The sequence below is a fragment of the Monodelphis domestica genome, chromosome 1, assembly GCF_027887165.1.
Source record: "Monodelphis domestica isolate mMonDom1 chromosome 1, mMonDom1.pri, whole genome shotgun sequence".
In the NCBI taxonomy this organism is placed as follows: Eukaryota; Metazoa; Chordata; class Mammalia; order Didelphimorphia; family Didelphidae; genus Monodelphis; species Monodelphis domestica.
The window spans coordinates 155,369,168-155,393,814 of NC_077227.1; the positions used below are offsets into that span (position 1 = coordinate 155,369,168).

The 24,647-nt window shown below is 43.9% G+C and overlaps 1 protein-coding gene across 2 annotated transcripts in view; it reads right to left on the reverse strand.

The window, feature by feature from the left end:
* Positions 1–24,045, reverse strand: part of RASL12 (RAS like family 12) — a 29,411-nt gene extending 5,366 nt beyond the window's left edge. Inside the window, exons 1-4 of one of the 2 annotated variants that reach the window (XM_001375329.4) lie at positions 23,419–24,042; positions 18,759–18,815; positions 9,500–9,573; positions 6,324–6,514 (exon numbers count right to left, since the gene is read on the reverse strand). In XM_001375329.4, coding sequence (XP_001375366.1) covers positions 6,324–6,514; positions 9,500–9,573; positions 18,759–18,815; positions 23,419–23,533 — 437 coding nt within the window. In that variant the 5' untranslated portion in view covers positions 23,534–24,042. Of the gene's footprint in view, positions 1–6,323; positions 6,515–9,499; positions 9,574–18,758; positions 18,816–23,418 lie in introns of both variants that reach the window. The other variant, XM_007479582.3, reaches the window with a different exon arrangement.
* Positions 24,046–24,647: the final 602 nt, after the last annotated feature.

The following is a 24,647-nucleotide window of genomic DNA, read 5'->3' on the forward strand; positions in this document are numbered from 1 at the left end:
CTTAGAACCAATACCCAGTATTGATTCTAAGACAGAAGGTGAGGGTGTTTTTGTTTTTGTTTTTGTTTTTTAATTTAAAAAGATGGAGCTGAACTGAAACTTTTCTGCTTCTAGCATGGGAAGAGGAGCCATGAGAGCTATGGGAATAGGATGGGGGAGGAAGAACGGGAAATGAGAGAGTGAGCAAAGGGAGCTTTTAGCCAAGTTTTCAAGGTTACAGTTCTGTTTGCATGAGGCCATCCTACACAGTCCCAACAAACCTGGCCTGGGAAAGATCCCCAGGAATGATACAGACCTGATTGTGGAGGAGAGAAAGAATAAGAAAGAAAAGCTCAAAAGTCTTACATCATCTATCACTTGACATCAAATTCAGCCAATTCTGAGCCCAGAGGGGACTGTGAGCCTGAGATGGGGCTGGCCGACCCACTAACCCTTGTTCAGTAACAAGACTTGGGATGGGAGGAGGGCAGGGAGGTCGACTGAATGACTGCCTGCTGTTAGACTGAAGAAATCTCTGCCAAGAGCATGCCCTGACATCAGGCATTCCTTCCTTTCTTCATTCTATGAGCATCTGACAGGCCTGGAGCAGGGGAATCGGAGGCAGGGAAAGAGATCAATAGAATGGCCAGCGCCCGGTGAAATGACCTCCTGGGTACCCATCCCTGGGTCAGGGGAACTCAAAGGAGGTATCTCCGTACCCCACACAGGAAAAGCAAAGTCGACGCTCGCTATACTTGAAAGCACAGCAGCCCCTGAACCCAGCTGTCCAGGAGTGAGGTTCCCTGATGAGGACAATAGAACAGTGACCACCGAGGATCAGGGATTGGCTAAAAGAAGTTCATAGACTCCTAGAACCCTAGAGTGGGAAGGAACCGTAGAAATCATCTAGCCCAAGGAATCCCTCTTACAACATCCCTAAATGGCAACTATCCAATCTCAGCTTTCCAAAAATGCCTCCAGAGATGGGGAGATGCCACTGTCATGTGGCAGCCCATTCCTTCTCCTTTTTTTTTTAATAGCCCTTACCTTCATTCTTAGATTATTAAGCATTGGTTCCAAGGCAGAAGAGAGGTAAGGACTAGGCAAATGGGGCTAAGTGACCTGCCTGGGGTCACACATCTAGGAAGTTGAAGCCAGGACCTCCAGTTTTTAGGCCTGGCTGTCTACCCTCTGAGCCATTTAGCTGCTCTACCCTTTCCCTTTTAGGACAACCACAGTTTCTATAAAATCCCTTTTCCCTCTCTCCCTTCTTCTCTTCCTCCTTTCCTTCCTTTATCCTTTTATTTGTTTGTTCCTTCCTTTGTTCTTTTCCCCTTCCCTCCCCTCTCCTTCCCTTCCATCCTTTCATTTCCTTTTCCTCTTTTCCCCTCCCTTTTCTTTCCCTTACTTTCTTCCTTTCCTCTATTTTACTTCCTACTTCCCACCCACCCTTCTTTCCTATATCCCTTCTTTCTTTTTTTGAATTCCCCGAATTCCCATTTGTTAGTTCCAATTCTGGCCTTCCCAGTCTGGAAACCTATCTTTCTTTTTTTCTTTCTTTCTTTCTTTCTTTCTTTCTTTCTTTCTTTCTTTCTTTCTTTCTTTCTTTCTTTCTTTCTTTCTTTCTTTCTTTCTTTCTTTCTTTCTTTCTTTCTTTCTTTCTTTCTTTCTTTCTTTCTTTCTTTCTTTCTTTCTTTCTTCCTTCCTTCCTTCCTTCCTTCCTTCCTTCCTTCCTTCCTTCCTTCCTTCCTTCCTTCCTTCCTTCCTTCCTTCCTTCCTTCCTTCCTTCCTTCCTTCTTCTTTCCTTTCTTTCTTTCTTTCTTTCTTTCTTTCTTTCTTTCTTTCTTTCTTTCTTTCTTTCTTTCTTTCTTTCTTTCTTCTTCTTTCTTTCTTTCTTTCTTTCTTTCTTTCTTTCTTTCTTTCTTTCTTTCTTTCTTTCTTTCTTGCAGAAACACCTAGGCAATTGGGGTTAAGCAACTTGGCCAGGGTCACCCAACTAAGAAGTGTCTGAGGCCAGAGTTGATCCCAGGTCTTCTCGACTCCAGATGTGATGCTCTAGATCTACTATGCTACCTAGCTGCCCCAGGCTATCTCTTTCTTTATGTTACTCCGTGCTGCCTTTCCCAAAGCTTTTATATGAGACAGTTTTTTCAAATATTTCAAAAGAGCTATTATGTCTTCCTTTCCTTAGTCATCCTTCCTCCAGACTAAACATTCCTTGTTCCAGCAAACCATTTTTCATAAGACATGATTTTAGATCTTTCTTCACCATCCTTTGGATGTTCTCTCATTTTTAGAATGTCCCTTGCTTAAAGGTAGATTCCAGACCTAAACACGGAACTTAAGCTGTTATCTCATCAGAAGAGAGTGCCAAAGGACTATCATCACATGATGTGAGGCAGAGTGACACAGTAAATAGGGCATTAGGCTTAGAGCTGAGAAGACATAGTTATAAGCTGTGTGGCCCTGAGCAAGTCACTTAACCTGTTTGCCTCAGTTTCCTCATCTGTGAAATGGTAATAATAATAGCATGATTTGTTGTGCAAATCAGATAAGATTTAGAAGCTTTTATTGTTGTAATTATTATTATTATCTGTAACCTAAATATCATACTTCTATTGATGGACTATTAGTTTTTTTCAAGTGGCTGTATCACAATGTTGGTTATATTAAGTTTAATTGTTCAGTCATTTTAGTCATGTCTGACTCTTCATGACCCCATTTGGACATTTCTTGGCAAAGATCCTGGACTAGTTTGCCATTTCCTTCTCCAGCTCATTTGACAGATGAGAACTGAGGCAAATAGGTTAAGTGACTTACCCAGGGTCGCACAATTAGTGTGATAGAAGTGTGGTAGAAGATTTGAACTTGGGAGGAAAAATCCTCCTTACTTCAGGCATGGCACTCTATCCACCACACCAGATCTCTTAGACTTCTTCACATGAGCTATCACCAATCCAGGTCTCTCTTTATTAAAACTGGGATCCCAGCCGTATGACCCTGGGCAAGTCACTTGACCCCCATTACCTAGTCCTTACCACTCTTCTGCCTTGGAGCCAATACACAGTATTGACTCCAAGATGGAAGGTAAGGGTTTTAATTAAAAAACAACAAAACAACTGGGTGACTAACTTTTTGGTTCTAAATCCAGAATTTTACATTTCTTCCAATAAACCTTGTATTCTTGGTTTTATTCCATTCAGGTTAGATTTGGAGGCACAAATTTAGTGTAAGGGTTAGGGTTAGCCTATTAATCTTTTTTTTCTAAACCCCTTCCATTCCATATTAGAATGGATGCTAAGTATTGTTTCTAAGGCAGAAGAGTGGTAAGAGACAGGAAATTGGGGTTAAGTGACATGCCCAGGGTCACACAGCTAGATAGTGTCTATGGGCTAGATTTGAAACCAAGATATCCCATCTCTGGGCCTAGCTCCCTCTCCACTTATCCACCTGCCTGTCTAGCCTATTAATCTTGATTCCAACTTTCATTCTATCCACAGTCCTTCACCTTTCTGGGCTGTCTGAGGCTTTCCACCTGAAAATTTGATGGGCATAATTTCCCTTCTTGGCAGAAATGAGGGAACACTGTACTGGCAGACTTGAATGAAGTGTTCATTTTGCTGAGCTGCTTTTAAAAAAAATTCTTAGTTACAGATTAACAAGTAGGGGAGAGGGAGGGACATATTCAGACACAAAGGTGATAGAAAATACAAGATATTAATCAAATTTTTAATTTCGTGGGAATGTTTGTGTCCTCATCTAAGTCACTGATAACATCATTGAACAGGAAAGAGACAAGACAAGAGAGGCTCCTGGGTGACTTTGGGCAAGTTATTTACCTTATCTGGGTCTCAGTTTCTTAATCTGTCAAACGAGGGGTTGGATTAGATAACTTCTAGATTTCCAGCTCCAAATCTATGTATCAATTCAGAAAAAAGACCTTTGTGGCACTCTATGCCTAATATCTGGAAGGGTCCTTAAGAGAAGGTCTAATACAGAGTTTGAAAACCATGGCCCCTGGGTCAGATCCAGCCTGCCATCAGATTTTTTTTTAGACTCTTACTTTCTTAGTAACAACTCTTAAGACTGAAGGGCAAGGACTAGGCGAATGGGATTGGTACTACAGACCCAGGTCCCACAGGTCCTATAGACCTCACGCCTGGAGTTCTAATCCCAGGGGCACTGAACTGCCTCTGTCATTGGATTTTGGATAGCTGGTGAATCAAGAATGGTTCTGAAATTTAGAAATATAACACACTTTATTTAAAAATGTAAAAAATAAGGAAGCCAGGTGGCTTAGTGGATTGAGAACCAAGGTTAGAGACAAAAGGTTCTGGATTCAAATTCGACCTTAGACATTTAGCTGTGTGACCCTGGGTAAGTCACTTGACTCCAATTTATAGCCCTTACTTCTCTTTTGCTTTGGAACTGATATTCTGTACTGATTCTAAGAGGGAAGGGAAGGTTTTTTTGTTTGTTTGTTTTTTAATGTATAAACTGTCCTTAGCTCACCAGCTGTTCAAAATCAGAAGGCAAGATGGATTTGGCCCCAAGGCAAGAGTTTACCATCCCTGATCTAACTCAACCTCCTTTTTGATACATAGGAGAGAAAACAGGCCAAGAAAAGATGATTGATCTGCCTAAGGCTGTACAGGTAGCAGCACTGGAATTGGAACTCCAAGTATTTGATTCCTAATTCTGTGTTTGTGCCAGCACAAGAGCTGCCTCTCCTCAGAAAGACAAGCAGCAAATTTAATAGCACGATCTATCATCCTCTTCATGTCTTATCCTGGGGGATAACATGCTAGACTTTGTGACATGCTTGGCTAAAGTCAAGTTACACTGTCTTTGCCATCACCCTTATCTGCCAACCCAGTGACTCTCTCCTAAAAGAAAAGGAAGCTAATTAATGAATGCATGTGGGCACCTTGTGCTCATTGCACTATGTTCTAAAAGTCAGGAAGGTTTCTAAATACAGTTATCCCGTCCCCACCATGACTTTCCCCATCGTAGTTTCAATATATCATGGGGCAGCATTAGAAATTACTTGGGAATTTCGGGGTAATTTTGGGGAAGCCATAAATGACACAGAAAACATTTAGAAACCCAACCATGAAGCCTATGACCAAATACTTAACTAAAATTTTTCTATAAACACCCCATGAATGGAAAAGAAAAAATTCAAACTTCTCTGATACAAAGAGAGGACCAAAAAGTTTTACTCTAGTTTTCAAAGTTGAGAGAGTGCTGCGATGTAGATGGGATAAGTTCACGTCTATGTCTATAAATATTTTTAACTGTTTCACAGAATTTTCAAGCCTGCCAATGGGTAGTTTCTAGGATCCATTCTTTTACCCCTTTTGCAAATGGGAACAACATTATCCCCTTCTAGCATATCTTCTTATTTGCCATGAATTCTCAAAGTTTACATAGTGCAATTCTAGGAACATACCTATATCTTCTCATTTATTTTTTACTTTTTTCCTTTCTTTTCTTTTCCTTTTTTTTAATTTTTTAATCCTTAACTTTCTGTCTTAGAATCAATAATGTGTATTGGTTCCAAGGCAGAAGAGTGTGTACTTTTATCTTCTTGAAGCAACCTGGGACATAATTTTGTTTTTCAAACCTTACTTTCAGACTTAGAATGGATACAAAGATTCCAAGATGGAAGAGAGGTCAGGGCTAGACAACAGTGGTTAAGTGATTTGCCCAGGGTCACACTGCTAGAAGGTGTCTGAGAGCAGATCTGAGCTATCATCCTACCAACTCTAGACCTGAAGCTCTACCAGGTACTACTTGGCTGCTCCTACATTTCTCTATTCCTCAGATGATACAGGGACATCCTGCTCCAGAACTATAACCTCGACCTCCTGGATTCAATGGCCTCTGGACCTCCTGGATTCAATGGAAGGAAGGAAGGAAGGAAGGAAGGAAGGAAGGAAGGAAGGAAGGAAGGAAGGAGGGAAGGAAGGAGGGAAAGAGGGAAGGAAGGAAGGTAGGCAGGAAGGAAGGAAGGAAGGAAGGAAGGTAGGAAGTAGGGAATGAAGTAGGGAAGGAGAGAAGGAGAGAAGGAGAGAAGGAAGGAAGGAGAGAAGGAGGGAAGGAAGGAAGGTAGGGAGGAAGGAGAGAAGGAGGGAAGGAAGGAAGGTAGGGAGGAAGGAGAGAAGGAGGGAAGGAAGGAAGGTAGGGAGGAAGGAGAGAAGGAGGGAAGGAAGGAAGGAAGGAATGACCTCTGAATCAGAGAGTGACCAAAGGGCCTTGTCTCCGTCTGAAGTCCACCAGATTTGCCACTGGATCCTTCTACCTGGCTGCTGAAGAGAGACAAGTAGATTACAGGTCCGTACCGGTACTGGGCCATGTCCAGCTTGTTCCCCAGAAGCAGCACTGGGTAGTCATGCTGGGTCTCCTTTGCATGGTGGGCGATGATCTCCAGGTATTGGCTACAGCCCTCAAAGTTCCTCCTGTCATCAATACCATAGACCACGAGGAAGGCTTGCGCCCAGCTCAGGTAGCGCTTACAGTTTCTGGGAACGTCCTGGGGGTCAGAGAGAGAAGCAGATGACACACGGGCTGGTCTCGGACCTCGTCCCCAGCCCTCACCTGAGTTACCCTCGCCCTATCTCTCCTTCCTTTGTACATTGTTCCCCAGCGGAGCCCGTGTCAAAGGAACGTTTGAATCTGGGTTTGGCTTGGCGTGAAAGGGGCCATTGTCCCCTCTCCTGCCGGGTCCTGAGGCTCTAATGTCACCAGCTCTGAGACCTGACCATCCACGGGCGGCAGACGGTGGCCCGTTTCTATGTAACTTTGCCCCGCTGGAGAGCTTGCTGGGGACAGATGATTGACAACTCCCGCTTGTTGCAGGGATGGTTTAAAGATTCCTGGCTTGCTCACAACGTCCCTTTGAAGGGAACCGAAAGGAGAGAGGCTGCAGAAGTGCGGAATCTCGGAGCAGGGGGGGACCTCAGAGGACCGTTAGTCCAACCCATGTCTTACCCAGAATTCCCACTACGGCATAGTCCGGAAGCTGTGGGCCAGCCTTCATCTCCAGTAAAGGGGAATCCACTCCTTCCCAAAGTACTACTCCCCTTTGGGGTAGCTCTAATGTTAATGGTTAGGGATGCTTTCCTTAAGTTAAGCCTTCATTTACCTCTCTGCAGTCTCCACTTAGTCTTTCTATTCTGCCTTTTGAGATCAAACAGAACATGTCTCTGACAATATAATTAATAAGATACTATATTTATAATTATATATTCTATTGATATGGTATGATATAGTTGTATAGCAATGAATGAAGAAATAAAAAACAATGAAAATAAACAATGAATAAAAAATAAAACAAATGAAAAAACAATGAATAAAATAATATGACATAATGCATAATATTAATATATAATTATACTATCTTTTTATAATGATGATGATGATGATGATGGCTAGCATTTTTAAAGTACTTTAAGGTTTGCAAAGTACTTTATAAAGATCATCTTATTTTTGTCTTCACAACAACCCTGAGAAGTAGGTGGTATTATTATTCCCATTTTATAGATCAGGAAACTGAAACATGGAGTGGATACATGACATGCCCACAGTCACCCAACTCATCAAATGTCTTAGGAAGAACTTGAACTCAGGTCTTCCTGACTCTAAGTCCCAGGGTCTGTATCCATTGAGCCACCTAGCCACCACATGGAAGCTCTTCAAATACTTTCAGACAACTATCATATTCCCCTTGAGTCTTCTTTTCTTTAGGTTAATAATCTTCTATTTTCAATTAATTAATTCAATTCAATTAATATTCAATTAATCCTCACATGGCATTGTCTCAGGGTCCTTCAGAGAGAACCATTCCATGGTGAGGGGAGCACTTGCTGGACATCTGCACAGTGGTGGGTGGGTATATATCTATACTTGCATGGCCATTTATCATCATATGTGTGTGCGTGTAGAACTGTGTGTGTGAGGATTAAGAGAAATTTAAATATCCATTTGAACCTTGCTATCACACTGGTGATGTTGCCATTGCTGTCCTGGTAACTAATGCCTTGGATGAACACTGGGATCTCAAAGCATACAGCCACTATGCCATTTTATTTATTTGTTTATTTTTAAATTTATTAAATTTATATATATTTATATATTATTTTTATTTATTTTATTTATTTTAATTTATTATTTTCCTTCCATCTTAGAATCAATACTGTATATTGATTCCAAAGCAGAAGATCGATAAGGGCTAGGCATTGGGGGTTCAGTGACTTGTACAGGGTCACACAGCTAGGAAGTGTCTGAGGCCAGGTTTGAACCTTGACTCAGTTCACTGAGCCACCCAGCTGCCTTCTAATATTCTAGTTTAAATAGCATTTTAGAGGGCAGCTAGGTGGCTCAGTGAACTGAGTCAGGTCTAAAGACAGAAGGTCCTAGGTTCAAACCTGGCCTCAGACACATTTTCTGTGTAACCCTGGACATACCTACTTGCTGTGTGGTCCTGGGCAGGTCACCTTACCCTGCTTGCCTCAGTTTCCTTCTCTGTCAAATGAGCTAGAGAAGGAAATGGTAAACCAGTGTAGTGTCTCTGCCAAGAAAACCCCAAATGGGGTCATGAAGAGTCAGACATGACTTTGAAAAAAAGAATTTTAGAGCAGAAGGGATTTTTGAACATAGACTAGTGGAGATGACAAAGCCCTTAGAATACAGAATGTTAGAACATAGAACGTCTCCCAAGGGGCCACAATGTTCAAATGTAAACTCTAAGAGCCAGAATGGAACCTTAAGAGACCATCTAGTCCAACCTTCTCATTTTACAAAAGTAAAAACTGAAGCCCATAAATGATGCCCTCACAAGGGAGGGTCAGGACCTTGTTCAAGGTTACACACATGTGGAGGCTGAAAAGGACCACTCCTCCTCCTCCTCCTCCTCCTCCTCCGACAGAAGGGAAAGGGCTAGGCAAATAGGGCTGTCATTTGGCCTAGAATCACACAGCTTTTAAACAGCTTATGTTTTGTTTTTTATTTTATTTTATTTTTTGAAAGATATGATTGTATGATGTGCAACTCAGTTGCTTACATTAGAACTACAAAATATTTTTGGGTTCCTGGAAAAAGAAAAAAGAAAAAAAAGACTAATAAATGTGTTTGGCTACTAAAAAAAAAACCATACAGCTAGCTAAGAAACATCTGAGGTCACATTTGAACTCAGGACCTCCCATCTCCAGACCTGGCTCTCTATCCACTGAGCCAACTAGCTGCCCACTCCCAAGACATCTTAGAGGGCACAGGACTGAATCATGGCTCTGTCCCTTATTATATATGAGACTTTGGGCAAGTCACTCCTTTGCCTTGATAAACAATGAGTTCCCTTTCACTAAAGATGGACCCATGACTGTTCTGGGCTTCGCTTCTTTACCTGTAAAATAATGGTTGAATTAGATCAAGTTGCAGCTCTGAATCTATTGTCCCAGGCTCTTGACCACCCGAGGACCAGCTAGCTCTCAGATGGCAGGGAGGAGCTCCTTGGTGTTACCTGATCTGCCGTGTCCATCACCTTCAGCAAGATGGGCTGTTGGTCCACGGTCTCCTCTGAGGTATAGGTGTCTTCTGAAATACAGAAGCAGCGAGCACATCAGTGGGGAAGGAGGCGGGGGAAGCATGGTGAGGGGGGAGAAAACCTGCCGTTTCTTCTTGCTCTCTATCAGCTGTTGAGCAGGGGTCTCTGGGTTGCTTTGGGGTTGAGCCATGGGCTTCTGGGCTTGGGACCTGGATGCTTCCTGCTGTTGTTATGGTCACCCTTTTTGGTCATAACCTTCTTTGTAGCTCTTCAGAAAAGGAATTTCTGCACCAGGCTTTCCCTAACCAATAAAATGATAGGCTTCAGTTCAGACCAAAAGGCCAGCCCTGCAAGAACCTCGCTAAGATTCACATTGCCTCTAGACTCCTGCACTGACATATCAGCAAGAGAACCCCGGCATGTGTCATTGGGCTCATTTCTATTTAGCAAAGTCCTTCCTGGAAGTGAGTCCATCCACGGGGGCGGAGGGGAAGGGTGGGCATGACTTCACCCTCCTGAGCCTCCAAGCAAAGCCCTCTTCAGACCACTGTTTGTACTTGCATGACGAGGGCCTGAGTCAGGTCCTGGAAGACACACAAGTTTTGGGAACATCGAGAATAAATCATTAACAACCCTCATCCATGGTCTGCTTTGGGGGCTTATATAAATAGCAGTAATTATTTGACAAGAAATTCAATGGAAAAAATGGCCCAAACACTTTGCTATATTTGGTCCAACAACAGCTGTCCTTAGAGTTTCACATCTCATTCAGTTTCTTTCATTTCCCTGCCAAAGTGGCCCAATAAGCTCTCCTGGGGCCTCCCAAACAGGCAAGATGCCCTATGCAGCCTCAGCAAAGACAATGGACCAACCCTCCTCAAAGAGGCTTATGCCTCCATCCCTCCCAAAGGGAGGAGGGGTGGTGGTGGAGAGGGGGAAATGGAGGGAGAGAGAGACAGAGACAGAGACAGAGAGAGACAGAGAGACAGACAGAGAGACAGAGAGAGACAGAGACAGAGAGACAGAGAGAGACAGAGAGAGAGAGAGGAATGTATGGAGGGATAGAGAAAGGAAAGAAGAAAATAGAGGAGAGAGAAAGAGACAGAGAGAAAAAGTGGGTGAGAGGAAGAGAGAGATTGATGGATAGAGGGAGAGAGAAAGGAAGAGGAAAAGGGAAGAGAGAGAAAGATGGATGGAGAGAAGAAAAAGGAAGAGAGAAAAAGAGGAGAGAAGGGGAGAGAAAGAGATGGATGGAAGGAGGGAGAGAGAAAAGGGAAGAGAGAAAAAGAGAAGAGAGATGGAGGGAGGGAGAAAGAGAAAGGGGTGAGAGAGAGAGGAGAGAGAGAGAGAAAGAGAGAGAGAGAGAGACAGAAAGACAGAGAGACAGAGAGAGACAGAGACAGAGAGACAGAAAGAAAGTCCATGAATGATCCTGGACCTAGCACCCAGCATCTGACCACAGATCCAAAGATGGAAGGGATCTTAGAGGCCATGTAGTTTACCATTCCCCAACCCCATTTTACAGGTGAGAAAACTTAATCTAAAAGAGTTAAGGAAGTGGTCCAACACTGCACAGTGAAGATGTATCTGAGGCAGTATATAAACACAGATCACTCAGTCCAGCATGCCTCCTGGTTCAGCACTCCTCTCTGGGAGATGTCCTAGCCCTTTGCATGAGCAGTGTAGGCAACCACTTGCCCAGTGTGATCTTCCAATCCAAATATTTCCTTCAAAAGCCTGTGCATGACATTCCCACTCTTAGAATCCCTCGCCACCCAAAAGCTTTATTGTATCATAGCAAGTGTGTTGGGGAGGAGGATCCTATTGGCACACATTGACAACTCAGCTCTGACTAATTTTTTAGATTAGAGGGGTTACCTAAGAAAGCCTCCAGAAAGTCAGACAAGATTTGTAAGTATTAAAATAGGATGGAGGAGAAGGAAAGGTCACAGGTAAGGACCCCTAGGTAGCACAGCAGATAGAGCTCTGGACCTGGAGTCAAAGAAGACCTGAGTTCAAATTCTGCCTCAGGCACTTACTAGCCATGTCCAGACCTTGGGCAAGTCACTTAATCTCTTAGCTTCAGTTTCCTTAATTATAAAACAGGAATAAAAACAATATCTACCGCCTAGGATTATTGTAAGGATCAAGAGATTACAGTGCCTAGCACATAGTAAGGACTTAATAAATGTTTGTTTGTTTTTCTTTTAGAAAGGATAGGCTGAGGGTTGGATGGGGGAAAAAGATCCTGCAAACCTCAGGTAATGTGAGAGCCCCTGGATCCTATGTAGGGTGTGAGGAGGCACTGAAAAAGGTTTCAACAAGGGAGAGACCTGATGATAAACTTTGCCTATTTCTCAGCTTGAGCTAGACTCATTCTACTTTTTTTTTTTAACCCTCACCTTCCATCTTGGAATCAATACTGTGTATGGGTTCCAAGGCAGAAGAGCAGTAAGGGCTAGGCAATGGTGGTTAAGTGACTTGTCCAGGGTCACACAGCTAGGAAGTGTCTGAGGCCAGAGTTGAACCCAGAACCCTTTGTCTCCAGACCTGGTGCTCTATCTATTTCCTCTGGCCATCATGTCACTCCTCTGCCTAGAACTTTTATAACACTGGGGAACCCCGAAGCCTCTCATATCAGGTAAAAACTTTTCTGCTTCACTCCCAGGGCCCACAATCTCATTCCCACCATTGGGACTTTGATCATCAATTAATCCATCAGTGAACATTAATCAAGCATGCAGTATGTGCCATGTACTGTGCTAGGCCATGGAGATATTTTTTAAGTTGTGTCTGATGCTTTGTTTTTTTCTAGCCTTTCAGGATTTTTTTTAAACTCTTACCTTCCGTCTTAGAATTAAGACTGTGTATTGGTTCCAAGGCAGAAGAGCGGTAAGGGCTAGGCAATGGGGGTTAAGTGACTTGTCCAGGGTCACACAGCTAGGAAGTGTTTGAGCCTAGATTTGAACCCAGGACCTCTTGTCTCTGGGCCTGGCTCTCCATCCACTGAGCCACCCAACTGCCCCTTGTCTAACTCTTTATGACCCCATTTGAGGTTTTCTGGGTAAAGATTCCATAGTGGTTTGCCATTTCCTTCTCCAACTCATTTGACAGGTGAAGAAACTGAGACCAAAAGGGTTAAGGGATTTGTCTAGGTCACCCAACCAGTTAGTGTCTGAGGCCAGCTTTGAACTCCTGACTCCAGGCACAAAATTATCCTCTGTGCCACCAGCTGCCCATTCCAATTCTATGCGTCCTTTCAGGCCAAAGACAAATTCAAACCACTTGTCTGCCGAGAAGCATTTTGTGACGATTCCAGCCTCGACTTCTTTCTCCAGGCTCTCCCACACAGTTTGGCAGTTGATTAGGACCCTGGACTGTAGAGTTGGGAAGGTCCTTAGAGGCTCATCAAGTCTGCTCTCTCCCCTCCCCTCCTTTTGGTGACCTCATCAGAAGCCATGCATTCAATGATCATCTCTGCACAGATGAGCACCATTCCTACCTGTCCAGCCCTCACCTTTCTCCTAGCCTTTATTCTCCATGGCCAATGGCTCATTGGGGCATCTTCATTGGACAATCCATTGGCAGCTCAAATTCACCACGTCCCAAGCAGGAGCCATCATCGCCCCCCTCTTCCATAAAGCCAACCCACCTTGGCAAGTCCCCATTTTTCTCCTTCTGTTTCCCTCTTATTTTAGTTGAGGAAACCGAGACTTAGAGAAACAAAAGGATTTGCCAAGGGTCCTAGGAGCATCATTATCAGAATCTGAACTCTAGTCCCTCAGTGCTCTTTCCCCGATAGCACTGTATCTCTCGTCGTTTTCTGGTTTTCTTCTTGGTGCTGGCTTTGTTTTCTAGCCAGAGTATAAGGTCTCCAGGGGAGAGTGACAGCCTGCTACTTAGTCATCATCTCTAGGAACATCAGATGCTAGCAAAGTTTCTTAAAGGAAGTAAACCCTGCTGCTAAAACTTCCTGGACCTCTTTACTCCCTTACGTTTGTGAAAACCGAAGCAGATGGTGATCCAGAGTCACTGCTCTTCAGAGATGACTCAGGGGGAAAAGGCTCTCTGTGATGTGGGGCAAGTCACTCAATCTCTCTCGTGTCATCAGTTTCCTTGGCTGTAGAATGGGCATAAAGATATCTCACCTTCTTTCCTTATAGGGATTTGATGAGGACCCAATGAAAAAAGTATACGTTGAATGTAGAGCCAGAAGGGTCAAGTAGGTCTAAAATGAAAGCAGACGCTTAGAGTGAAGAGGATGCTGAGAAGGGAGGAGGGACTCTGGTAAACAAACGTTGCCCCCGTCATACTTTCACCCAAGAGTCACTATTCCAAGAACACCTCAGAGGGTTGGTCCCAGAGAGTTTTCCTCTTCTCCCCGTCACATCTAGGAACCCACAAGGAACTCGGTCTCAGAGTCACATTTTCAGCAGGGTAAAGGTTTGGGGATGAGGAGTGTGTGATCTTGGTGGGAAGTGGGGGATGGGAAGAAGTGCACATCTCAAAGGGACACTTTGAGGGGGCAGCTGGGTGACTCAGTGGATTGCGAGCCAGGCCTAGAGATGGGAGGTCCCAGGTTCAAATCTGGCCTCAGACACTTCCCAGCTGGGTGACCCTGGGCAAGTCACTTAACCCCATTGCCTAGCCCTTACCACTCTTCTGCCTTGGAACCCATACATAGTACTGATTCTAAGATAAAAGGTGAGGAGTTAGGAAAAAAAAAAGGGACACTGAGTTTTCTTGGCCAGTTCCTGCTGTTGCTGTCAGGCATGGACCTGAGTAGCAATATGAGGGGGCAAGTGCCCATGACACTCATGTAGACCTGAACCAGATTAAAATGTAATTGAGGGGGGGTCAGCTAGATGGCTCAGTGGATTGAGGAGTCAGGCCTGGAGGTAGGAAGTCTTGGGTTCAAATTTGGCCTCAGACACTTCTTAGCTGTGTGACCCTGGGCAAGTCACTTAACCCCCATTGCCTAGCCCTTACGGCTCTTCTGCCTTGGAACCATTACACAATAATGGTTCTAAGATAGAAGGTAAGTTTTTAAAACAAATTATTTATATCAATTTTAAGATGGAAGGTAAAAAAATTTTAATATAATTGAGAAATACAAAATCAATTAAAAATATAACAAAATATAGATATCCCATTTTAAAATTAAGTCACCATGTGGCTCACAGGGATTCTTATACAGACAACTCTTCAAGGCTATAAAATTACTAGAAGACAATAAAATTATATGGGTCTGCCCAGCTGGAGGGAGTTTCCCTAGGAGGAGATCCCTTTATGGACAACATTGAAGTCCAAACAGACAACACTTGTTATCATTCACTTTTGCCCTGCGCTCCTTTCTTCTTCCTCTTGAAGCCACAGACTCCGCTGCCCAAGAATGGGAAGCAGAGACCCCAGAGCAGCTCTCTGAATTCTGCTCCTCTGTTAGGCAGCGAAAAAAGGCGAGAATGGCGGAGGCCCCTCTCGGTCCGCCAGACAGAAGCACCTGGGTGCGGTGTGGAGCTCCGCGAGGACGCAGGAGTGCATGCCCATGCTGAGCCAAGTCTCGAGTCCCAGACTCCCTCTAACATTCCAATGACTCCATCCGCCACTCAGAACACCAGGCTTAATCATGAAGCTCAAACCGCCAAGGACAAACAAGATGAATGGACTGAGATCTGTAACTGGGGAGGACGAGAGCACTTTTGCTTAAAAAGGATAATTCACATAGGGTAGGCTGTATGCCTCTGCCAAGGGACTCACCCACTGGCACCCTCAATCCCTTGTCCAACTCATCTTGGGGTGGAAATTAGGCCTCAATGGAGACTCTTAGGCATTGTTGTTTTTGTTGTCCAGTCTTTAAATTGTGTCTAACTCTAATTTGATATTAAAAATTTTAAATTAATTAAAAAAATCATGTCTAACTCCTTGTGGTTTTATTTTTAAAAAAATTCTTACCTTCCATCTTAAAATCAATGCTGTGTATTGGTTCCAAGGCAGAAGAGTGGTAAAGGCTAGGTCATGGGGGTTAAGTGACTTGCCCAGGGTCACACAGCTGGGGAGTGTCTGAGGCCAGATTTGAACCTATATTTGGGGTTTTCTTGGCAAAGACACTGGAGTATCTTTTTGCCATTTCCTTCTCCAGCTTGTTTGGCAGATGAAGAAACAGGATTAAGCAACTCATCCAGGATCACACAGTAAGTGTCTCAGGCCAGATTTGAGCTCAGGTATTCCTGACTCCATGCCTTTCTCCCTTTTCAGCATCCTTCTCACTCCAGGTATTGATCATCTTTATATTTCCCTCTGTTCTCCCCTTCCCACTTTCCAGAAGTCCATCCTGACCTGCCCTCTCCAAGCAACAACCGTTTCTGGACCTTTATCTCCTTCTCCCCCATCAACCTAAAGACTGGCTTATTCCATGTCCCATTCCTTTAGAGCCCTGCTCTATTGATTTTTTTTTAACCTTTACTTTCTGTCTTAGAATTGATACTGTGAATTGGTTCTAAGGTAGAAGGGTGGTAAGGGCTAGGCAACGGGGGTTAAGTGACTTGCCCAGGATCACATAGCTGGGAAGTGCCTGAGGCCAGATTTGAACCCAGGATCTCCTTCTCTAGGCCTGCCTCTCAATCTCCTGAGCCATCTAGCTGCCCCTACACAGTATGGATTCTAAGACAGAAGGAAAGAGTTTTAAAAAATAAAATAAAATGTGTATGTGTGTGGTGTGTGTAGTTTAAATCCTTGAAGGTCATGTATTGTCTTAATTTAGACTAATGACCTCTAAGTCTTTGATCCTATAACTGAAATTTATTTTTTAAATTAATTAATTAATTAAGAATATTTTTCCATGGTTCCATGATTCATGTCCTTTCCCTCCCCTCTTCCCTCCCACCTCCTAGAGCAGACAAGCAATTTCACTGAGTTATACATGCATCATTGTTACAATGGATATTTATAAATAATAGTTAGGAAGGGCTTTCATTTTCAGGATGTCATTTGATCCTGATAACAATACTCAGAGACATATTTCTATATTCCTAGAATGTTGGCGTTACAGGAGGTCCTTGAGGATACCCATTCTAACGCCCTCATTTTCCAGCTCAGGAAACCGAGCTTCACATCCTGAACTACTGGTTCAAGGTGGTACACAGTCAGGCATCTGACCTCAATGAGCCCATTATTTGTGAGGCACAGCGGCAGGTCTGAGGATTGTAATAAGGGACTATTTTAAATGGTAATTGATAACTCCAGATCAGGCTGTTCATCTTCTTACTCCCTCCCTTCACCCTCCTTCTTCTGTTGGTCTTTTAAATCTACTCAGGGTGAGTTTATGATGTCTCAAATGAAATTCTCTTTCTCTTCTCTATCTTAAGTAAGGGGTTTATTGGAGAAGACAGGGAAGGATAAGGGAATAAGAGGAAAGAGGGTTTGGGGGACTCCCTAAGGCTAGGATGAGTCTTATTTTGAAGGATTATGGAAAAAAGTTCAATTTGGAAAATGGCTGATAGGTCTGGAAGTTCAGTCACTATCACAACAGAGCAAGCCAGAGAGAGCGGGACTTTGTCCTTCTTTCTTCTGTCTTCAAAGCCAAAGACAACCTTCAGGCTTCAGTCTCCGAAAGCCAGAAAGACCTAACAGACTTCTCTGCCTCCAAAGTCAGAGTCCAGCCGTCAGTTGGTCTGCTCCTTCCTCCAACTGCCTCTCCCGGTCACATTCCAAACCAGAATGTTCTCATTCAAATGACAGGCCATCAGTCCCAGCTACTCCAAGCTCCTGCTACAAACCATTCTCAATTTCTCACTTCCACTGGATACAATGACCCAAGGCACCAACAGTCCCTACCCACAAAGAACTTCCATTCTAGGGGGAGGGCAGCCAATAGAACAGTGAAATAGATCCATTAAAACAAATACAAAGGAAGGAAAGCATGATTCTAAGGGGCAGCTAGGTGGTGTAGTGGATAGAGCACTGTGCTTGAAATAAGAAGACTCCTTTCTGAGTTCAAATCTGGTCTCAGATACTTACTAACTGTATGACCCTGGGCAAGTCACTTAACCATCTTTGCCTCAGTTTCCTCATCTATAAAATGATCTGGAGAAAGAAATGGCAAACCAGTCTAATATCTTTGCAAAGAAACCCCCAAATGGGGTCATGCAGAATTGGACACAACTGGTAAACGACTGAACAACAACAAAAGGATTTCAAGAATTAGAGGTAAGGAAGGAGTTCCTGGAGAATAGTAGATACAGAGGCATGCAGCGAGGAGCTTACAAATCAGGAACCTTGACTGAAAGACAGAGTATATGACAGTTTTTTAAAAATCAATACTATGTATTGATTCCAAGGCAAAAGAGTGGTAAGGGCTAGGCAATGGGGTTAAATGACTTGCCCAGGGTCACACAGCTGGGAAGTATCTGAGGCCAAATTTGAACCCAGGACCTCCTGTCTCTAGGTTTGGCTTTTTATCCACTGAGTCGCCTATCTGTCCCCAAAGTCACATAATTTGTAAACATCAGAGTCTGGGCCTGAACCTATATCATAAGATTACAAATTTAGAGCTAGAAGGAATACTAGAGATTGTGCCATCCAATTCTCATTACATAGATAAGGAAGTTAAGGACAATCAGGGCAAAGTGACTTACTTGTTTTTAAAATCCTTAAGCACAAGGATTGCTGGTTTTCTGTCTTTGTGTCTCCCACATAGTAGGCCATTAAATAAGACTGATTGATTGATTGCCTAAGGTCTTACAAGTAATAAAGCAGGAGAACCAAGATTGGAATGGAGGCTCTTGGATCCCTGAACCAATAATCCTTCCACTCCACCTGCTCTTGGCAATTCACTTCTCTCCCCCAATCAGAGCTGTAGGGATAGTCTTGGGGTAGCTGGAAATCAGGTCTCAGTGGAGACACTCAGGGATTGTTGTTTTTGTTGCTGTTCAGTCTTTTGATCATACCTGACTCTTTGTACCCCTTATTTAGGGTTTTCTTGGCAAAGGTCCTGGAGCGGTTTGCCATTTCCTTCTCCAGTTCATTTTACAGATGAAGAAACTGAGGCTGTTTGGGTTAAGTGACTGGTCTGGGGTCATACAATTAGTAAGTATTTGAGTAAGAGATTTGATCTTGGGTCTCCCTGACTCCAAGTCTGTCACTCTATCCCCTGAGCCACCTAGCTGCCCCTCTCAGGGATGGATCCCCTGGAAAGAGAAACAAGGGGGAGATGGAAATAAGTAAATAAGCATCTTACCCAAGTTAGGATCATATTCACTGATAAACCGCTTGGTCAGAAACTTCACAGTCAAAGCTGCAAGAGGCAAAACAAACAAATAAAGATGGTTTTTCCCAATCTCCCCCTGCCATCTTAGTCTCTTTTCACTGCAAGCAGGCACATTCGTGTTTGCAAGAAACAACCATTTTGATCCTTCTGATCCCCACTGATGGAGAGTCCAGCTCTCCAGGGGAGAAAAGGAGCCTGAGAAGGCATTAAGGAGGGTTTTGCATCATTGAGATCCTCACCCTACTCCGAAGGAATCAGAAACAAGGAGATCACTCAAGGATTTCATTAAGCTAGGGATTAAAACATGGAGGGCAAATGATGTACACAGCCAGAGTTATGTAAAGACACCCCCCCCCCCAAGCTGCCCTGGGCCCCTTGCTTGGACAAAACATATCAATAAGGGAAGAGCTTATTGTCCTTCGAGCAACGTTGGGGGTGGGGTGGGATGCTGATGTGGGAATTTTACTCGTTTTTTTCTAAAGGACCAAAAAGAAAAGATAAAGGCTGGAGATGCAGAATGTCCCTCAGGAGCAGTAAAAAGTCAGTTTTCCTGCGAGAAATCGTAGCCTCTGGTCAAGATAGACTGACTTTAGAATTCTAGTCCTTGCTCCTTCCCAGCTCCAAGTTTACCAAGGTGGAAACACTAGATGACTGAAAATGCCAGAGGGAGGGTTTTCACTGAATATAACATTTTTGGAACCAATTTTGGAAGGAATTTAAAAACATATGAAGAACATTTATCAGTTAGCAAAGTCAACAGAGGTTCGTTCTGGGTCCTGAAATCAGTCATGCAGGGTCAGATGTTAGGCTGCTCTGTAAAAAGAAGCAGGATATTTTCTTAACTAAAAGTGCTTTTCTAAATGCTTCTGAAAACTTTTCCCCAAGATTCCAAGATTCCATTATTTTGCAAACTCCCATCTGGGAATACATAGTTGAAAAATTCCAATTCTTTTATTTATGTAGCTCTTAGTGAAAGAAATGATGCCATTGAAAAATGGCTTTGGTTAGTTAACATCTTGATTTTCAATGCTAAGAATTCAATCCCTTTCCATTTAAAAAAAGATGACATATTCTGCCTTGACACAATAGGCAGTTCCAAAAAAGTACAGAAAAAGGACATTCCCTCAAACAGGCAAAACTCATAATGAAGGTAAAAAATAACCCTTCTCTGCAGCAAAGAAATAGGGTCGTTGTAACCAGGGATTTCATTGTTATAGTAAACTTCCAGATTAAAAAAAAAACACAACTCCCTTTACCGATCTAGAATAGCACTTTCTCTGCAGTTTATAAAGCTTCAGTAAGGTGTCTGGGAAGTTAAATGACTTGCCCAGAGCCATCCAGTCGGTAGGTAGCAAAGGAAAGATTTGATCCAGGGAGAAGCCCTGAGTTCAAATATGACATCAGACACTCACTGTGTGATTCTGGGAAGTCATTTAATTTCTGCTGCCTCAGTATTCTCATCTGTAAAATGGGTATGATAATAGTATCTACCTCTTACATTTGTTGTGAGGATAAAATGAGACAATAATTGTAAAGCACTTAGCACCATGTCTGGAACATAGTAAAGTATTCCATAGATATTAACTATTATCATTATTATCATTAGCACAGAGGCCAGCTCTTCACACAACTTCTCTATCTACTTAAAAAAAATTCTTACCTTCTGTTTTAGAATGGAGACTAAGTATTGGTTCCAAAGCAGAAGATTGGTAAGTGCTAGGCAATTGGAGATAAAGGACTTGCCTAGGAAGGGGCAGCTGGGAGGTGATTGAGGCTATATTTGCACCCAGGATCTCCTGTCTTCAGGTTTGGCTTTCTATCCACTGAGCTGCTGAGCTGACCTTTCTCTCTCCACTCTTTATGCTTCAGGAAAACCAGGTGCCAATTTTGTTCTACATCAGGCCATTGGTTTTGAAGTTGCAGTCTGCTCACCTATCACAGTTCTAAAGGAATGTGATGAGGAAAAAGCAATCCCAATTGTTCCTAAATGGGATCATCGACTAATTGTTGGGACCTTAAAAAGTGGTAGGTGAGGGAGCAGCTGGGGGGCTCAATGGGTTGAGAGCCAGGTTCAGAGATGGGAGGTCCTGAGTTCAAAATCAAACACTTCCTAGTTGGGTGACCCTGGGCAAGTCACTTAACCACTGATTCTAAGATAGAAGGTGTAAGGGCTTAAATTTTTTTTTTTTTTTGGTATGTGATAGGTGAAAATAGAGAGAAGTCAAAGAGAGAGCCTGCTGACTTGGACCAATCAAGACCTAAGAGGGAAAAAACACAGAAGTCTGACCAAGGCTCCATTTCCAACTGTCATAGTGGCATTCATTCTATATGCAAATTCCAGTTCAAGGGACATTTATTAAATGTCAATTCTCTGAGGGTAAAAATTATGTTTTTGCTTTCCTTCCTTCCTTCCTTCCTTCCTTCCTTCCTTCCTTCCTTCCTTCCTTCCTTCCTTCCTTCCTTCCTTCCTTCCTTCCTTCCTTCCTTCCTTCCTTCCTTCCTTCCTTCCTTCCTTCCTTCCTTCCTTCCTTCCTTCCTTCCTTCCTCCTCCCTCCCTCCCTCTCCTCCCTCCTCCCTCCCTCTCTCTCTCTCTCTCTCTCTCTCTCTCTCTCTCTCTCTCTCTCTCTTCTCTCTTCTCTCTTCTTCTTACTTCTTTCTTTCTTTCTTCTTTTCTCTTTCTTTCTTTCTTTCTTTCTTTCTTTCTTCTTTCTTTCTTTCTTTCTTTCTTTCTCTTCTTTCTTTCTTTCTTTCTTCTCTTTCTTTCTTCTTTCTTTCTTTCTTTCTTTCTTTCTTTCTTTCTTTCTTTCTTTCTTTCTTTCTTCTTCTTTCTTTCTTTCTCATTCTTTCTTTCTTTCTCTTTCTTTCTCTTTCTTTCTTTCTTTCTTTCTTTCTTTCTTTCTTTCTTTCTTCCTTTCTTCCTTTCTTCCTTTCTTTCTTTCTTCCTTTCTTTCTTTCTTCCTTTCTTTCCTTTCTCTCTCTCTCTTTCTCTCTCTCTTTCTTTCTCTCTCTTTCTTTCTCTCTCTTTCTTTCTCTCTTTCTCTCTCTCTTTCTCTCTCTTTCTTTCTTTCTTTCTTCTTCTTTCTTTCTTTCTTTCTTTTCTTTCTTCCTTTCTTTCTTTCTTTCTTTCTTTCTTTCTTTCTCTCTCTTCTTTCTCTCTCTCTCTCTCTCTTTCTTTCTTTCTTCCTTTCTCTCTCTCTTTCTTTCTCTCTATTCTTTCTTTCTCTCTTCTTTCTTTCTTTCTTTCTTTCTTTCTTTCTTTCTTTCTTTCTTTCTTTCTTTCTTTCTTTCTTTCTTTCTTTCTTTCTTTCTTTCTTTCTTTCTTTCTTTCTTCTTTCTTTCTTTCTTTCTTTCTTTCTTTCTTTCTTTCTTTCTTTCTTTCTTTCTTTCTTTCTTTCTTTCTTTACCAGACACTCAGCATGCAGAGCCTGGCACACCCTCATAGCTTAATAAAATGCTTGCTGACTGATTGACAATCTCTTGGGAAGATGAAAAGTTTAAATAAGAGATCTATGGTCTGGAAGGGAGACTAAGATAAAACTCAGATAACTAAAATACTCAGTAAATAATACATGATAAGTACATTAAAGAAAGCAGAACAAAGTGTTAGGCAGGAAGAACCTAATGGAAGAAGGAAAGACTACTTCTGCAAGAGTGAGGGTTTTGGGGACAGCACAATGGATAGCATGCCAGGCCTGGAGTTGGGAGTACCTGGGTTCAAATCTGAATTCAGACACTTTCTAGCTGTGTGACCCTGGGCAAGTCACTTAACCTCGATGGCCATTTTTCTGTTTTAGAATTGATACTACAACAGAAAGTAAGGTTTTTTAAAAAGAGTGAGGGGTTTAGAGTTTTCAGAATCCAGAATTTTGCTTCCATGATTTTCTCCTCTTTCTCTCAAATCATTCCTTTAAACATTTTTTAAGTTATCATGTGTCAGGCACTGTGCTGGGAGATGGTGATCCCCAAGACAAAAATCAATCTGTCCCTGTCACAGTTGCCATAGAAGTCAGACTATATGTACCTCCCAAAGGGATGGGATGAGGCAAGCTATTGGACCATGATTTCCTGGTTGTAGGGGAACTCCCCAAGAGGAAACATCATCCTCTATTAACCCAGGGCAGCAACTTCTCTGCAATCCAGAGTTTCCTAGAGCTCTGAGAGGCTAAGTAACTTGTCTGGGGTCACACAGCCAGTATGTAGTAAAGGTGGCACTTGAATCCAGTTCCTTCTGGCTTTTGAGGCCAGCTTTATAGGCTTTGAGGCTGACTCTCCAAGATACCTTCCCAAACGACTGATTTTCCCATTGTCCAAAACCCTCCCCCAAAGCCCTATTTGTCTCCCCAGAACCCCATCTTCATCCAGAGATTGAATTTTTGCAGCTAGATGTGGCCTTGGCTGGGTCTAGTTACCATTCCCTCAGATCACTGGGATAGGGAGGAGTAGAAGGAAAGAGAAAACGTCAACTTCCCTTCCCTGGGATAGAGAACAGAGGGAATGAAGGGCCACAGTAGCTTGGCACTCAAGTCCTAAGACAGACCCGTCTATCTCTACCTGCCTAGGGGGAGGGCTCCGGGAGCCCCCGGGAGGCAGGCTTGCAGTCCCGCTGCTCCCTTTCCTCCATCCCACTCACCAGATTTCCCGGCTCCTCTGCAGCCCAGGATGGCCACGTTAACCTCCGGGATCGAACTGTGTATCAGGCGCTCCGGACCCAGGCTCCCAGCCCGGGGTTTGCCAAACACCGACATGATCAATCCAGCGGGCAGAGGACCGGGGGGCGGGATGTCACCTCTAGGAGAATAACTGGGGGCTCCCGCGGAGGGTCACTTGGAAGAGGCGGGGATCCCCTTAACGCCTAGTTCCTCGGAGCACCAGAGCTTAGGCTGACACCACTCCCGGGAGCAGGCAGGTAAAGACAAGCTCATTGGGCGCTCCTGCCCTCTAAGAGCCCAGGTTGTTTAGTCCAGTGACCGTCGAGGACCAGACACTGACTCCTGGGGGGTCCGGAGCGCCTCTGGAGCGGGTCCCTTCTGGGTGTCCGCCTGTCCGGAGAGGGAGAGCTGGAGCTCGGAGGCTGAGGTTCACTCACTCTCCCATTCTGGCCGAAAGAGACCTCTCCGATACCCCTCACCGACGCCCCACTGAACGTGGCCTCCCGGGCTCCGGGCTCTGATTCCAACTCCAGTTCCACGCTGCCCGCCCCGTCCCTCTCCAGTGTTGCTGGGGCCCTCAGGGGAAGGAGGAGGAGGAGGGCCCGGCAGGCGGAGCCGTCCCCTGAGCAGTGGCCAAACTCCTTGTAAGGACTGCAGACTCCCCCCATCGCGGGGGCTCATCTCCGGGAGTAAGCGCGGGGCGGGGGTGGGGGTGGGGTGGGGTGGTGGCTTAGGGAGAGAGATCATACTAGGGAGCCCGGGTTTTTTTTTTAACCTTAAAGAGAGCTATTGTTCCCATTTCGCTGGCGATGAAACTGAGGCTCAGAAAAGCGCCCCTACTTGTCCAAAGTCACCAGGACTAAACCGTCCTGACTCCCAGTTCAATGTGCATTCCTCCTTGCTAGCCTGATAGCATTGCTGGGGGGGGGGGGGGGGGGCGCTTGGACTGAGGAGTGGGAAGGTGTGAGAAAAAAGAAGGGTGGAAAAGATAAATGTCAGAGCTCCCTCCTTGCACATGCCCCTTATCGAATGAATCACTAATGGATTCCTCTCGCGTCAGGGTTGGAGGAGATCTTAGAAATGATCCAGGCTAACTCTCCCATGTCACTTAGGAGGACCCACTCCTGGGAACCCAGGCAGAGGAGCCAGAGGGGCTGGGGTGGGGGTAAGCGGGGGCAGAGTTTCCTGTAAAGAACTCTTCCTCATCCCC